Source organism: Bos indicus x Bos taurus, chromosome 8 (assembly GCF_003369695.1).
Source record: "Bos indicus x Bos taurus breed Angus x Brahman F1 hybrid chromosome 8, Bos_hybrid_MaternalHap_v2.0, whole genome shotgun sequence".
Lineage (NCBI taxonomy): Eukaryota > Metazoa > Chordata > Mammalia > Artiodactyla > Bovidae > Bos > Bos indicus x Bos taurus.
Window position 1 is genome coordinate 22,784,816 of NC_040083.1, and position 13,316 is coordinate 22,798,131.

Genomic DNA, 13,316 nt, shown 5'->3' on the forward strand with positions numbered 1-13,316 from the left:
ACAAAATACAAACTCCAGTACTTTGGCCACCTCATGTGAAGAGTTGACTCATTGGAAAAGACTCTGATGCTGGGAGGGATTGGGGGAAGGAGGAGAAGGGGACAACAGAAGATGACATGGCTGGATGGCATCACTGCCTCGATGGACGTGAGTCTGAGTGAACTCTGGGAGTTGGTGATGGACAGGGAGGCCTGGCATGCTGTGATTCATGGGGTCACAAAGAGTTGCACACAACTGAGCGACTGAACTGAACTGAACTGAAAGAAAAGAAGGCTATTTCTCCCTGAACGAGTAGCCTGCCTCTCACTATCCTGAATCTCAGAGGGAGAAAGAAACAGAGGAACAGAGATGCCCAGTGGAATCAACTGCCTGAATGAACGACTGTAACTCACTAGATTCTGTGACATAAGCTTCCAGTGAGAGACAACACCATCACTCAATCTCCTTCTTCCAACTCAGAAACTCTGAGCAGAACAAGTCTTGAACAGTTTAAGTAAAAGGATTGAATAATAAAACTATACTCGGCAACGCTGATAATATTTATCTACTAAAAGCAAAATAATTGCAGTTGAAAATTCCTCTACCAACTTGCACAAATACATATTTGCTCTCAGTATCTGAGCACTGCTGATACTTTGGACATCTGGGGACATGGGTCAGGAGAAGAGGAGGTCACCACTGAGAACTAGGGTTCTTCACACAAACACTGCAGGGGAGAGGACGGGGGTTTAGGAAGATGATTTATTCTCCCAACAAATAAGCCCTCCACAGAAAGGAGATTTTTGAGTCCACAGGATGTGGTGAGCCTGTCCTCAGGGAGGGAGTCCAGAAGGGGAGGAAGGGACTCTGTCACTCTAGAGGACAAGGGGTGGCTCCATGTGATCTCTCCCTTGTGAGTGAGGTGCTGCTGGGAAAATACAATTATCCTGGATTTGGAGTTTCCTCTCCAATGTTCTCTGAGAAGAACCAGGATTGTGGTGGGGGTATTGGCCCAGTCTGTGGAGGACAACAGGTCTCCAGTAAGAAAATGATGGAAAGAAAGGGTGATGTCTGTAATGGTCCTGCCCTCACGGTTCCCTGAAGGGCAGGGATTTGCAGGAATGTGTTCTAGAAGGAAGAGAAATGTGGGAGGAGTTCAAGGACTGATAATAATCAGCCTCTTCTCTAAATCAAACACTAAAGAAAACTCATCATTTGTTTTGAAGAATTTAATTGACAGAGTGATCTGGTAAATCCCTGAATAAATACGGAAACCACAGAGCTGAGGGAGCCTCTATTCCCATGTAAAGTAAGAGGGAAAAAAGGAGCCTAATATCAGGGCTCCCGATGTGTTCATGGATAAGAGGAGAGCAACATTTATGCATGAGAGACAAAGAGCAATAATGTATATAATTACAAATGTCCATTAATTCTGACTTAAGAAAAAGACCTTTCTCATTTGATTGATAAATATCCATTTGGATGGGTACATTTGAAGTTATTAGGAAGTAGGAAAAATTAATAGTTTAGATTGATGGGACATTCTCTTCGATCATACTGTGAATACATAAATGAAAATCAAAAAAGGAAGTAAAAGTGCACAGAAATGACTAGAAAATGAAAACTATCATGTTCCCTATTTAATGGCCTTGCTAGAAAGCATGGCATCAGAGAACCTACCTCAAGGTTCCACCAGACGCCTTCCCAGCCAGCCCAGCAGCAGCCTCATCTTCCCCATGGCCTGTGTGCTCTCTCTACTGATGGCCCTGGTGCTGGTCAGCTACGGCCCGGGAGGATCCCTGGGCTGTGACCTGTCTCAGAACCACGTGCTGGTTGGCAGGCAGAACCTCAGGCTCCTGGGCCAAATGAGGAGACTCTCCCCTCGCTTCTGTCTGCAGGACAGAAAAGACTTCGCTTTCCCCCAGGAGATGGTGGAGGGCGGCCAGCTCCACGAGGCCCAGGCCATCTCTGTGCTCCACGAGATACTCCAGCAGACCTTCAACCTCTTCCACACAGAGCGCTCCTCTGCTGCCTGGGACACCACCCTCCTGGAGCAGCTCCACACTGGACTCCATCAGCAGCTGGACGACCTGGACGCCTGCCTGGGGCAGGTGATGGGAGAGGAAGACTCTGCCCTGGGAAGGACGGGCCCCACACTGGCCGTGAAGAGGTATTTCCAGGGCATCCATGTCTACCTGAAAGAGAAGGAATACAGCGACTGCGCCTGGGAAATCGTCATAATGGAAATCATGAGATCCTTGTCTTCATCAACCAACTTGCAAGAAAGGTTAAGATGATGGATGGAGACCTGAACTCACCTTGACATGACTCTCACTGACTAAGTTGCCACATCACCCTTGTACGCGCACCTTCAGCCATTTAAGAGACTCTGATTTCTGCTTTAGCCACAATATTTATTGAATTAAATCAATAAATACTTTCTCAGTAGTAATAAGAAAGTAGTTATAAAAAGTATTCAGCTGCACAGAAATCAGTGCATAGCGATGACTGCCCTGATGTTATTTATAAGTTTCTTTATGTACATATTTTCATTTATTATTTTATCTCATCATATTTATATTTTCATATAAAATATTTTACATTGTAATAAAATTTAGAAAACATGTTCATTTTCTTAATCTTCTAATTTGTTTTTATTAAACTCTTATGAAGGTAAACTTGTTTCTTCATTCTGAAGACCTAAATCTTTATTTTGTCTACATAAACCTATTGTGGAATAGCATTTGTCCATGTATACTATGGAATGGCTCTATTACTTCTCAGGACTTGATTGTCAAAAGGTGGAATTCCTGGAATTCCCTGGCAGTCCAGTGGTTTGGACTCCACGCTTCCAGTATAGGAAGCTCAGGTGCCATGGATATCTGCTCAGGGAACTACGATTCTGCAGGCTAGAGAGGGCAGCCCTTGATTCCACCCCTCCAAAGAAAAAAAAAAAAAAAGGTAGAAAGGAGTTCTGAAACTGTGGAAAATGATTAGTCCTGAAGTCACAGATAAACTAATTTATACCCAGTCAGCAAAGAACTGTTGGTGTCAGTATCTGGGGGGAAGACACATCTCCTCCAGAAAAGTTGCCAACATGTGGTGCTGAGTGGCTGATCCCGACACCTGTTACTCTTCCTCCCACCTTCTCCTCAGTCCTGCTTTACTGAACAATCTACTCCCTTACACAATCTTCTCACTGCCCCCAATACAGGAGCTCTGTTCTGTGATGGTTTCTGGTTCAAAGTTTCTCTGAGTGGAAATCACTGGAAGAGAGCGCAAGTGAAAGGAGAGTTCTAGAAATTTCAAAACCTTTGAATTGCAGCTCTGCTATTTAACAGCAGTGTGACCCTGCAAAATATCACAAACACTAAGGAGAAGGAAATGACAACCCACTCCAGTATTCTTTCTTGAAAATCCCATGGACAGAAGAGCCTGGTGGGCAACAGTCCATGTGTCACAAGAGTCGGACACGACTGAACCAACTTAGCAGGCACGCAGGCACGCATGCTGTCTTGATCCTCTTCTTTAACATGGGGAAAATAAGAGTAGTTTTTGACAGGATTACTGTTAGGATCAATGAGCCCATATTACAAGAAGCATAAAAGTGCACCTGGCAGAAATGTTCAGGACAATGTGTCCCAGAGTAGCTGCCCACAGGGAGCAGACAGGACAGCTGGCCTGAGGCAGTGACTGGAAGGCTACCCTGGAAAGATGCTGGGTACTTGGTAAAATTATTTAACTTGGGTGCTAGTTTCAGGGCTTAGTTTGTGAACTCTTCTGTGCTCAATGCTGAAAACAATTATAATTTCGGTATCTCAGACTTCTAGAAGTATTCTGAGGAGGTCATAGAAATTCTTTGAGAAAGAAGGATTAGTAGAAAATGCTTTGATCTACTATAAAAATGAATAATAGGGAAATCATAGAAATCTCATAGGACTGCAGAAAATCACACACATGACCCATTAATAATGTTTCTTGTTCTTTAGTATGAGTACTACTCTACTACTTCTTGAAGACATTTCTAAACTTACCTTCTCAACTCTCTGTTGGGTTTCAGTCTTTCAGCAGCAAAGCAGAGGCGGGAAGAAAAGAGCAAGGGCCATGCAGGATGAGGCTCTGCTCTCCAGCCCTGGGCTGTCCTGGGTTTGATCCTAGTTGTTTTCCGTGAAGACTTCAGTCCCTAAGTGCCGGCAGTGTCACCTCCTAGAGTCGGTCCTTCTCAGAAATTAGTGCCTTTGAGGAGAGACTGCTACAAGTGTATGCAGGTGTCTTATACCCAAGCGAGAGTCTTTCTCTGAACACGGGGCCATGAAGTCAATTTTATTGATCAAAACACATAAACCTTAAACATGCATACTGCCAACTGTCCATGACAACAATGGCTACACTAATCCATACTGAAGACCATATAAGCACTTATACATTCTCACTCACTGACCAAAACAGGATCTTATCATCCTTTTTACTTTTTGCCAGTCTGACTGGTGACACATAGCATCTAGCAGCAACCATTAGTTTTCCTTTTCCTAATTGATGGCGGTTGTTATCAGTCATACTCCAGTCAGGAAAACAGAAACTTCCTTCCAGCCTTCTAGTCCACCCTTGGAACTGGTATGGGAAAGGCAAACAATCCGCAGGCAAAGGAGAAATGTACTGGAAGGAACTAGAGCCCCAGCATCACAGAGTAGAGTTGAGGAGAAGAGCTGTGGAGCTGAGACGTTGGTTGAAGACCGCTGCACTAGGATAGAGGACGGCCTTTCCCCATCACATCCACTGCAAGCGCGGCTTCCCTGTGAATTTCTGATCCACACAGACGCACCCACTGCTCTTGCACTGTCACTTTACTCACGTAAAGAAGGTCATCATTCATTTTCAGTCAAACTCCGTGATCTCCAGCTAGAAGACACACAGATTGCAAGGTCCTCAACCAGATCCCAAGCTCCACACTCACACTGCACTCCTGCCATCTGGCTGGTATCCAGTCTGAGTTTCATTTGTGACAAAGACACTTGTGGTTTTCCTGTGTTCAGGGCCCAGAACTGTCTTCTGTTCAAACTGATGAACTAGGTCATGACCTGCTCTAGTTTTCAGGCCTTTAAAAATCTATCTTGATGGTGATGTCTTCCAAAGATGCATGCTGGAATCATATGCCCAACTGCCTATTTCACAGTTGGTGTCTACTGAGCACACATTATGCTGAAATCAAAAGCATTTTAATTGCAATTTTTTAAACAACTTATCCATATGAGAAGACAGTTTGAAAAAGGTAATGAAACTCTCCAATGAAAAACTGACTAAAAAAAAAATGCTTAATAGATGACCTTTGGTTAAAAGAAATGAAAACAAAAAAGGAGTTTGTAAACTGAGATGAGTTATTCAAAGTAGTTACTAGGTCATAAGTTTGTCAAATATGGCTTTTGCTCAGATGAAGAGAGATATACAGAGAAGTAATATTGAAAACATTACTGATGATTTTGCTTCCATTAAAGCCAGGAACTTAAAGTACTGTTGTGGCATAAGGAAAATATTTGAATTTGATGTGAGTTGAAGACTTAAACATTTTAAAACATTTTCCAACCAATTAATATTACAGGAGAAAATAACCATTTATATTAATATTAAATGAAATAATTTTCCCTTTACCTAGGAGCTTCTTTTTAAGTCTCAGTTTTGTCCCCAAGGCTTCCCACTGGAGGGTCCCAATATCTAGTAGATTCCCGTCCAGCTTGTAGATACCTTTTCCCTTTCCCTGAATTACTCCTTTTCCCCATAAACAAGGGCTTCCCTTGTGGCTCAGCTGGTAAAGATCTGCCCGCAATGAGGGAGACCTGGGTTCAATCCCTGAGTTGGGAAGGTCTCCTGGAGAAGGGAAAGGCTACCCACTTCAGTGTTCTGGCCTGGAGAATTCCATGGACTGTATAGTCCATGGGGTCGCAAAGAGTCAGACACGACTGAACGACTTTCACTCACTCCACAACAATTCTGAATCCGAAAACATACCACAACATGCTGTGATTTCCAGTCGTCAATCGCGGCATAAAAGGGCATCGGTGGAACCGCTCTGGCTAAAATCTTCTCCCAGGAAGGGGAGGATGGACACAATGGTAGCTTATCTAGAATTTGGAGGTGCAGAAATCAAAGGCTCTGAGCGACGCGGCAAAGATCGCATGGGCAGTGGGGCCCGAAAAGGAAGTTTCCTCTCTGTTCCCGCGGCCCCTATCTCTCCCTGGGCCCCGGCGACGCCTCGCTCCTGTCGCGACTCCTGCCCACGGCGACCCGCGAGTTCTCCCCGTGGATCTGAAGCCCCAGCCGGCAGCGCTGTACCTGGAGGCGAGTTCTGCTGGGTGGGCGGTGCCGGTCAGTCAGTTACTGAGAGATCGGCCGCCCCCTCCCGGCCGCTGGGGCGCAGCAAAAGGAGTTTGGAGGGCTCCCGAGCTCAGTGCAGGACCTGAACTGTTTCACAGAGGCCCAGGTGAAGTTCTGAATTTCTGGACTCTGGTCTCCCTGCTGATGGCAATGGGGAGGCTCTGCTCCATCCCTCACATTTCACCGGTTAGCGTAGGTCGTCTTCTATTCTTTTTATCATTTCCCAAATTCATATAATTTGGAAGCAAAAGTTTGTTGCTGAACCACGAAAGACACCAGGATTCTTGGTCTCCAGAGAAGAAGGATTCAATCCAGGGCCAGTGACGAGGCTTGATCGCTCAGAACTTTTGTGTAATAAAGTTTTATTAAAGTATAAAAGAGATAGAGAAAGCTTTTGACATAGACATCAGAAGGGGGCAGAAAGAGTGCCCTGACCTAGTCTTCAGCCAGATGTTATATAGCTACTGCTGCTGCTGCTGCTAAGTCGCTTCAGTCGTGTCTGACTCTGTGCAACCCCACAGACGGCAGCCCACCAGGCTCCCCCGTCCCTGGGATTCTCCAGGCAAGAACACTGGAGTGGGGTGCCATCGCAGTCTGCTAATTAGACAAAGGAAATATCTCAAAACTCAGAGAATGGCACCAGGCCCCTCACCCACAACATGCATGAGATAACATTGGCACCAGGTGAGTCATCCCTGGCCATAACACGATTGACATGAATCTTGAAGAAAGGCAGATTTCCAAACAAATATACAGTATCATTAACACAGATTAGGAGAATACTCTATGAGTGTAACATACTGGTTTGTCAAGTCGGTTCTGAGCCTTTAGGTGGAACTGACTTGAACACAGAGTCTAGGGTAAATGCACATTATCAGCTTAAGACAAACATTTCCATTAGAAAAATGCATTGGTTAGCTCAAGGTTTGGGAAAAGTTCAGTTCAGGTGGAACCAGGTGTCATTATGGCAACACAGAAGTTTAAGAGAAACCTCTTTCTAAATGTGTATGGAGAAGGGGAACAAATCTAAGACTAGTTTGTTTCCTCCTGCTGCTGAAGAGAGAGAAAGAAAGTGTCTGACACTTGCAACCTGTTTCCTCTGTTTGGAAACCCCTGACCTTCCTGTCTGTTACCCTCTCAAAAGCATTAAGTAGTTTTTTTACTTACATTCACAAAGCCATCAGCTTGGTGTTTTCTACAGAGGATTCACTGAAATGTTTGTAATCCAATCTCCTGCTGGGGTCACAACTCATAAGGATTTTGTCCATCATGTATCCCCAATTTATGCTGAGGATTCATTGAACAATCTATATGAATCATCTTGGACAGTTAAATATGATTATTTTGTAATTATTAGAATTATTAATTTTGTCAATCACATTTAGACTTTCAGTAATAACTACCAGTTGATAATTTCATTTTGCTTATTATACAAAATAATCAGACATGTTGTAAATCGATCAGCTTATCTAGAATTGGAGGTAGATGTGAACTGATGGAAACAAGAGGTTTGTAGCATCGAGGTATGAAACAACAAGGGTGCATCTCGTGTTAGAAATAAAACAGGAAACTAAGTGAGGGCTCAGCACACGCAGTGTGCGCAGGTGTGACGGTCTACATAAGCAGTTTGGAATCTGACATACTAGGTTTTGAAAACTTGCCATTTCATTATTAGATTGTTTTATTCAAATAAAGTCTTAGCAGGAGGCTCTTCGAAACAAAAATATTAACTCGGTTTCAACTACGTTGGAAGGATTGCGTGAGTCCCTCACAAAGGCTAAGGAGTTTGTAGTTGTTGTCACTGTCATTTTTGATAAACACATAGTCTGTGGAATTTGTCTGGCAGGTCCTTGGTAATCATGTCCATGGTAGTCTTGTAACATTTAATTAGTAATCAACTCAGGATGGATGTGCCATAAAAAGTGAGGGCAGCATCAGGGAATGTGTTCTTACTTCTCAATAATATCAAGAATGAAATAGATCCTAATGAATCCTTGCCATAAACACAATACCTTGGTATCTTCTTACTACTGTGTTACGGACTGAATGTGTGTGTGTTCCCCAAATTCATATATTGAAACCTACCCCTTGACTTCCCTGATGGTCCAGGGGCCAGGACTCCATGCTCCCAAAGCAGGGAGCCTGAGCTGGATCTCTGGTCAGGAAACTAGGTTCTGCATGGCAAGCAAGACTTCCCGTGGCTTAAGTAAAGATCCTGCACGAAGCAACCAAGATCCAAGAACCAGCATACATCGACTAAGACATGCCGCAGCCAAATAAACACATAAAATAAACATTTTAAAAAGTCTTTAAAAACCTGCAGAAACCCAACCCATCAATGTGATAGTATCAAGAGCTGGAATATTAGGGAGATCATTAGGGTTAGTAATCAATAAAATTCAGTTATTATTTTTAATGTCATAACTACTGTTAGTTAGACTAAGATCGGGATCTTTTGGAATCATTTAATTCCCTTTCATTCTAGTTGTTTCAAAGCATATTCTCTTTGCCCAAGTGGATTTATCACCTACGCAGATGCTCAGCGAGGCTGGTCTCGTAACCCTGCCAGAGAGGATTAGTGTTCGAGCAACTGGGGCTCTGATTGCCTGTCTCTTGTGACCTGGTGAGTGTGACTTCTTCCTTCTCGCTTATGCTGACCACATGCTGATTAAAGAAAAGAAAAATTAGGAGGCTGGTCTTACAAAGCTGACGACAGTCAACAGATCAAGGACTTGTCCTTCTTGTAGCGACTGTAAGAAGCAGCCCTGTCCCAGCTTTTCTGTTGTTCATATTGTCATCGTTTCCTCTGCCTCAGACTTGTCCCCAGCTGTGCTGCACTGCAGTTTGCTAACTCAGAATACGTCACTGGGTCAGGGGAAAACCACTTCCCTTCTTTCATATTCATGACATTGAGACTTACTCTTGTTTTCTTGTTGCCCACAAAAAAACTGGGCAATTTTACCTTCTAGAAAAGTTGCAAAGAGAAACAAAAAAATCTAACGTCTTGAAAGTGATAGAGATGCAGCCCCTCTGGCTTTCTTTACTTCACTTTGTTGTTCTCACATCATCATGAATTGCAGCCACAACAGGAACAATGAGACAAATCTTGTCCAATAAGTCAGTCACTTCAGTTCAGTTCAGTCACTTAGTCATGTCCGACTCTTTGCAGCCCCATGAACTGCAGCACGCCAGGCCTCCCTGTCCATCGCCAACTCCCAGGTGCTGCTAAGTCACTTCAGTCATGTCCAACTCTGTGCGACCCCATAGACGGTAGCCAGCCCACCAGGCTCCCCTGTCCGTGGGATTCTCCAGGCAAGAACACTGGAGTGCGTTGCTATTTCCTTCTCCAATGCATGAAAGTGAAATGTGAAAGTGAAGTCACTCAGTTGTATCTGGCCCTCAGCGACCACATGGCCTGCAGCCTTCCAGGCTCCACCATCCATGGGATTTTCCAGGCAAGAGTACTGGAGTGGGGTGCCATTGCCTTCTCCTGCCAACTCCCCGAGCCTACCCAAAAGAAGTCACTAAGTGAATATAAAAAGTTTAAATGAAAGATTACACTCAAGAAAAGAAGACTATTTCTCCTGATCTAGTAGGCTGGGTCTCACTGCCCTGCATTCTCAGAGGAACAGAGACAGAGGAACAGAGATGCCTGGTGGAATCAACTGCCTGAATGAACAACTGTAACTCACTAGATTCTGTGACATAAGCTGCCAGTAAGAGACAACACCAATACTGAATCTCCATCCTCCAGCTCAGAAAGTTTGAGCAGAACAAGTGTCAAACAGTTTAAGTAAAAGAGTTGAATAATAAAAACTATACTTAGCAGGGTAGATATTATTTATCTACTAAAAGCAAAATAACTGCAGTTGGAAATTCCTCCACCAACTTGCACAAACGCACTTTTGCTCTCAAGGACTGAGCTTTGCTGACACTTTGGACACGTGGGGAAACGGGTCAGAGAAGAGGAGGTCACCACTGAGAACTAGGGTCCTTCACACAAACACTGCAGGTGAGAGTTGATGGTTCAGGAAGACGATTCATTTTCACAAGTAAATGAGCCCTCCACAGAAAGGAGATTTTTGAGTCCTCAGGATGTGGTGAGCCTGCCCTAAGGGAGGGAGCCCAGCAGGTGAGCAAGGGGACTCTGTCACTCCAGAGGACAGGGGGTGGCTCCATGTGATCTCTCCCGTGTGAGTGAGGTGCTGCTGGGGAAATACAATTATCCTGGAATTAGAGTCTCCCCACCCATATCATCTGAGAAGAACCAGAATTCTTGGTAGGGGAAGGGCTGGGCCACCAAAGGACAATAGGTCTCCAGTATGAAAATGGTGGAAAGAAAGCGTGATGTCTGTAATAGTCCTGACTTCATGGTTCCCTGAAGCACAACCACATGGACCTGCAGGAACGTGTTCTAGAAGGAAAAGAAACATGGGAGGAGCTCATGGACTCACAATAATCAGCCTCTTCTCTAAATCAAACACTCAAGAAAACCCATCCTTTGTTTCAAACAGTTTCTTTGCTAGAGTGACCTGGTAAATGCCTGATAAACACAGAGCCTGCCTTCCTAAGTAAAGTAAGAAATAGAAATTGAGCCTAGGATCAGGGCCAAAAATGTGTTTATGGAACAGAAAAGAGCCACATTTACACATGAAAGAGAAAGAGTGATAATGTTTGTACTTAGAAACCTACATCATTTCTGATGTAAGACAAAGAAAGGCCTTTCTCATTTGATTGATAAATAACAATTTGGATGGGTACATTTGAGGTTATTGGGAAATAGATAGAATTAAGAGTTTAGACTGATGACAATTTCTTTGACCATATTCAGAATAAATAAATGAAAATCAAAAAAGGAAGTAAAAGTGTATAGAAATGACTAGAAAATGAAAATTACCATGTTCCCTATTTAATGGCCTTGCTTATAAAGAGTGGCATCAGAGAACCTACCTCAAGGTTCCATCAGACGCCACCTCAGCCAGCCCAGCGGCAGCCTCATCTTCACCATGGCCTTCGTGCTCTCTCTACTGATGGCCCTGGTGCTGGTCAGCTACGGCCCGGGAGGATCCCTGGGCTGTGACCTGTCTCAGAACCACGTGCTGGTTGGCAGGCAGAACCTCAAGCTCCTGGGCCAAATGAGGAGACTCTCCCCTCGCTTCTGTCTGCAGGACAGAAAAGACTTCGCTTTCCCCCAGGAGATGGTGAAGGGCGGCCAGCTCCACGAGGCCCAGGCCTTCTCTGTGCTCCATGAGATGCTCCAGCAGTCCTTCAACCTCTTCCACACAGAGCGCTCCTCTGCTGCCTGGGACACCACCCTCCTGGAGCAGCTCCGCACTGGACTCCATCAGCAGCTGGATGACCTGGATGCCTGCCTGGGGCAGGTGACGGGAGAGGAAGACTCTGCCCTGGGAAGGACGGGCCCCACACTGGCCGTGAAGAGGTACTTCCAGGGCATCCATGTCTACCTGAAAGAGAAGGAATACAGCGACTGCGCCTGGGAAATCATCAGAGTGGAAATCATGAGATCCTTGTCTTCATCAACCAGCTTGCAAGAAAGGTTAAGAATGATGGATGGAGACCTGAACTCACCTTGACATGACTCTCACTGACTAAGATGCCCCATCATCTTTGCACACTCATCTTCGGCCATTTCAGAAGACTCTGATTTCTGCTTTAGCCACAAAATTTATTGAATTATTTCATCCAGTACTTTGTCAGTAGTAAATGAATATATATAAATTTTTTTGACTGCAGGTGCATCAGTCCCGAAGTGAAGACTGCCCTTATTTTATTGTTTGTTTGCTTATTTATTTTGTTATATTTATTCTTTTATCTCCTCATATTTATTTTTCCATATAAAATATTTTTGTTTACATTGTATTAAAATTTAACAAATACATTCACATTTTTATTTCATTAAATTTGTAACAATGTTTTATTTATTAAATATTATCAAGGTGAACTTCTTGAATTTTTTACCATTTTATGTTTAGTTGCCAGGTAAAGTCCAACTCTTTTGTGATCCCATAGACTGTAGCCCACCAGGCTCCTCTGTCCATGGGATGATCCAGGCAAGACTACTGGAGTATGTTGCCATTTACAGGGGATCTTCCCAACCAAGGATGGAATCTGGAATCTGCATTTTAGGCAGATTCCTTACCATCTGAGCCACAAGGGAAGACCCTTGGTTGAAAGAAATGAGAGAAAAAGGGATTTTGTAAACTGAAATTAATAATTTACGATAGGTACTCGGTCATCAGTTCAGTTCAGTTCAGTCCCTCAGGCATTTCCGACTCTTTGCGACCCCACGAACTGCAGAACACCAGGCCTCCCTGTCCATCACCAACTCCCAGAGTCCACCCAAACTAATGTCCATTGAGTTGGTGATGCCATTCAGCCATCTCATCCTCTGTCGTCTCCTTCTCCTCCTGCCCTCAATCTTTCCCAGCATCAGGGTCTTTTAAAATGAGTCAGCTTTTCCCATCAGGTAGCCGAAATATTGGAATTTCAGCTTTAGCATCAGTCCCTTCAATGAACACCCAGGACTGATCTCCTTTAGGATGGACTGGTTGGATCTCCCTGTAGTCCAAGGGACTCTCAAGAGTTTTCTCCAACACCACAATTCAAAAGCATCAATTCTTCGGCACTCAGCTTTCTTTAAAGTCTCACATCTATACATGACCACTGGAAAAACCATAGTCTTGTCTAGATGGACCTCTGTTGACAAAGTAACGTCTCTACTTTTTAATATGCTGTCTAGGTTCGTCATAACTTTCCTTCAAAGGAGTATGCTTCTTTCAATTTCATGGCTGCAATCACCATCTGCAGTGATTTTGGAGCCCAGAAAAATAAAGTCAGCCACTGTTTCCCCATCTATTTGCCATCAAGTGATGGGAACAGATGCCATGATCTTAGTTTTCTGAATGTTGATCTTTAAGCCACCTTTTTCACTCTCCTCTTTCACTTTC

General features: G+C 44.0%; 1 protein-coding gene and 1 pseudogene across 1 annotated transcript; both read left to right on the forward strand.

The window, feature by feature from the left end:
* The first annotated feature begins 1,448 nt into the window (after window positions 1-1,448).
* LOC113896985 lies at window positions 1,449-2,532 on the forward strand (annotated as a pseudogene).
* A 7,893-nt stretch (window positions 2,533-10,425) lies between these two features.
* Window positions 10,426-12,192, forward strand: LOC113896986 (interferon omega-1-like). Its single transcript, XM_027549138.1, has one exon. It carries the CDS (start codon window positions 11,355-11,357, stop codon window positions 11,940-11,942), a length of 588 nt encoding a protein of 195 aa, XP_027404939.1. The 5' UTR covers window positions 10,426-11,354; the 3' UTR covers window positions 11,943-12,192.
* The last annotated feature ends 1,124 nt before the right edge of the window (window positions 12,193-13,316 follow it).

Bases quoted from the DNA above. Each gene is read 5' to 3' on its own strand.
- LOC113896986 (XM_027549138.1), top strand. From the start codon at position 11,355: ATGGCCTTCGTGCTCTCTCTACTGATGGCCCTGGTGCTGGTCAGCTAC.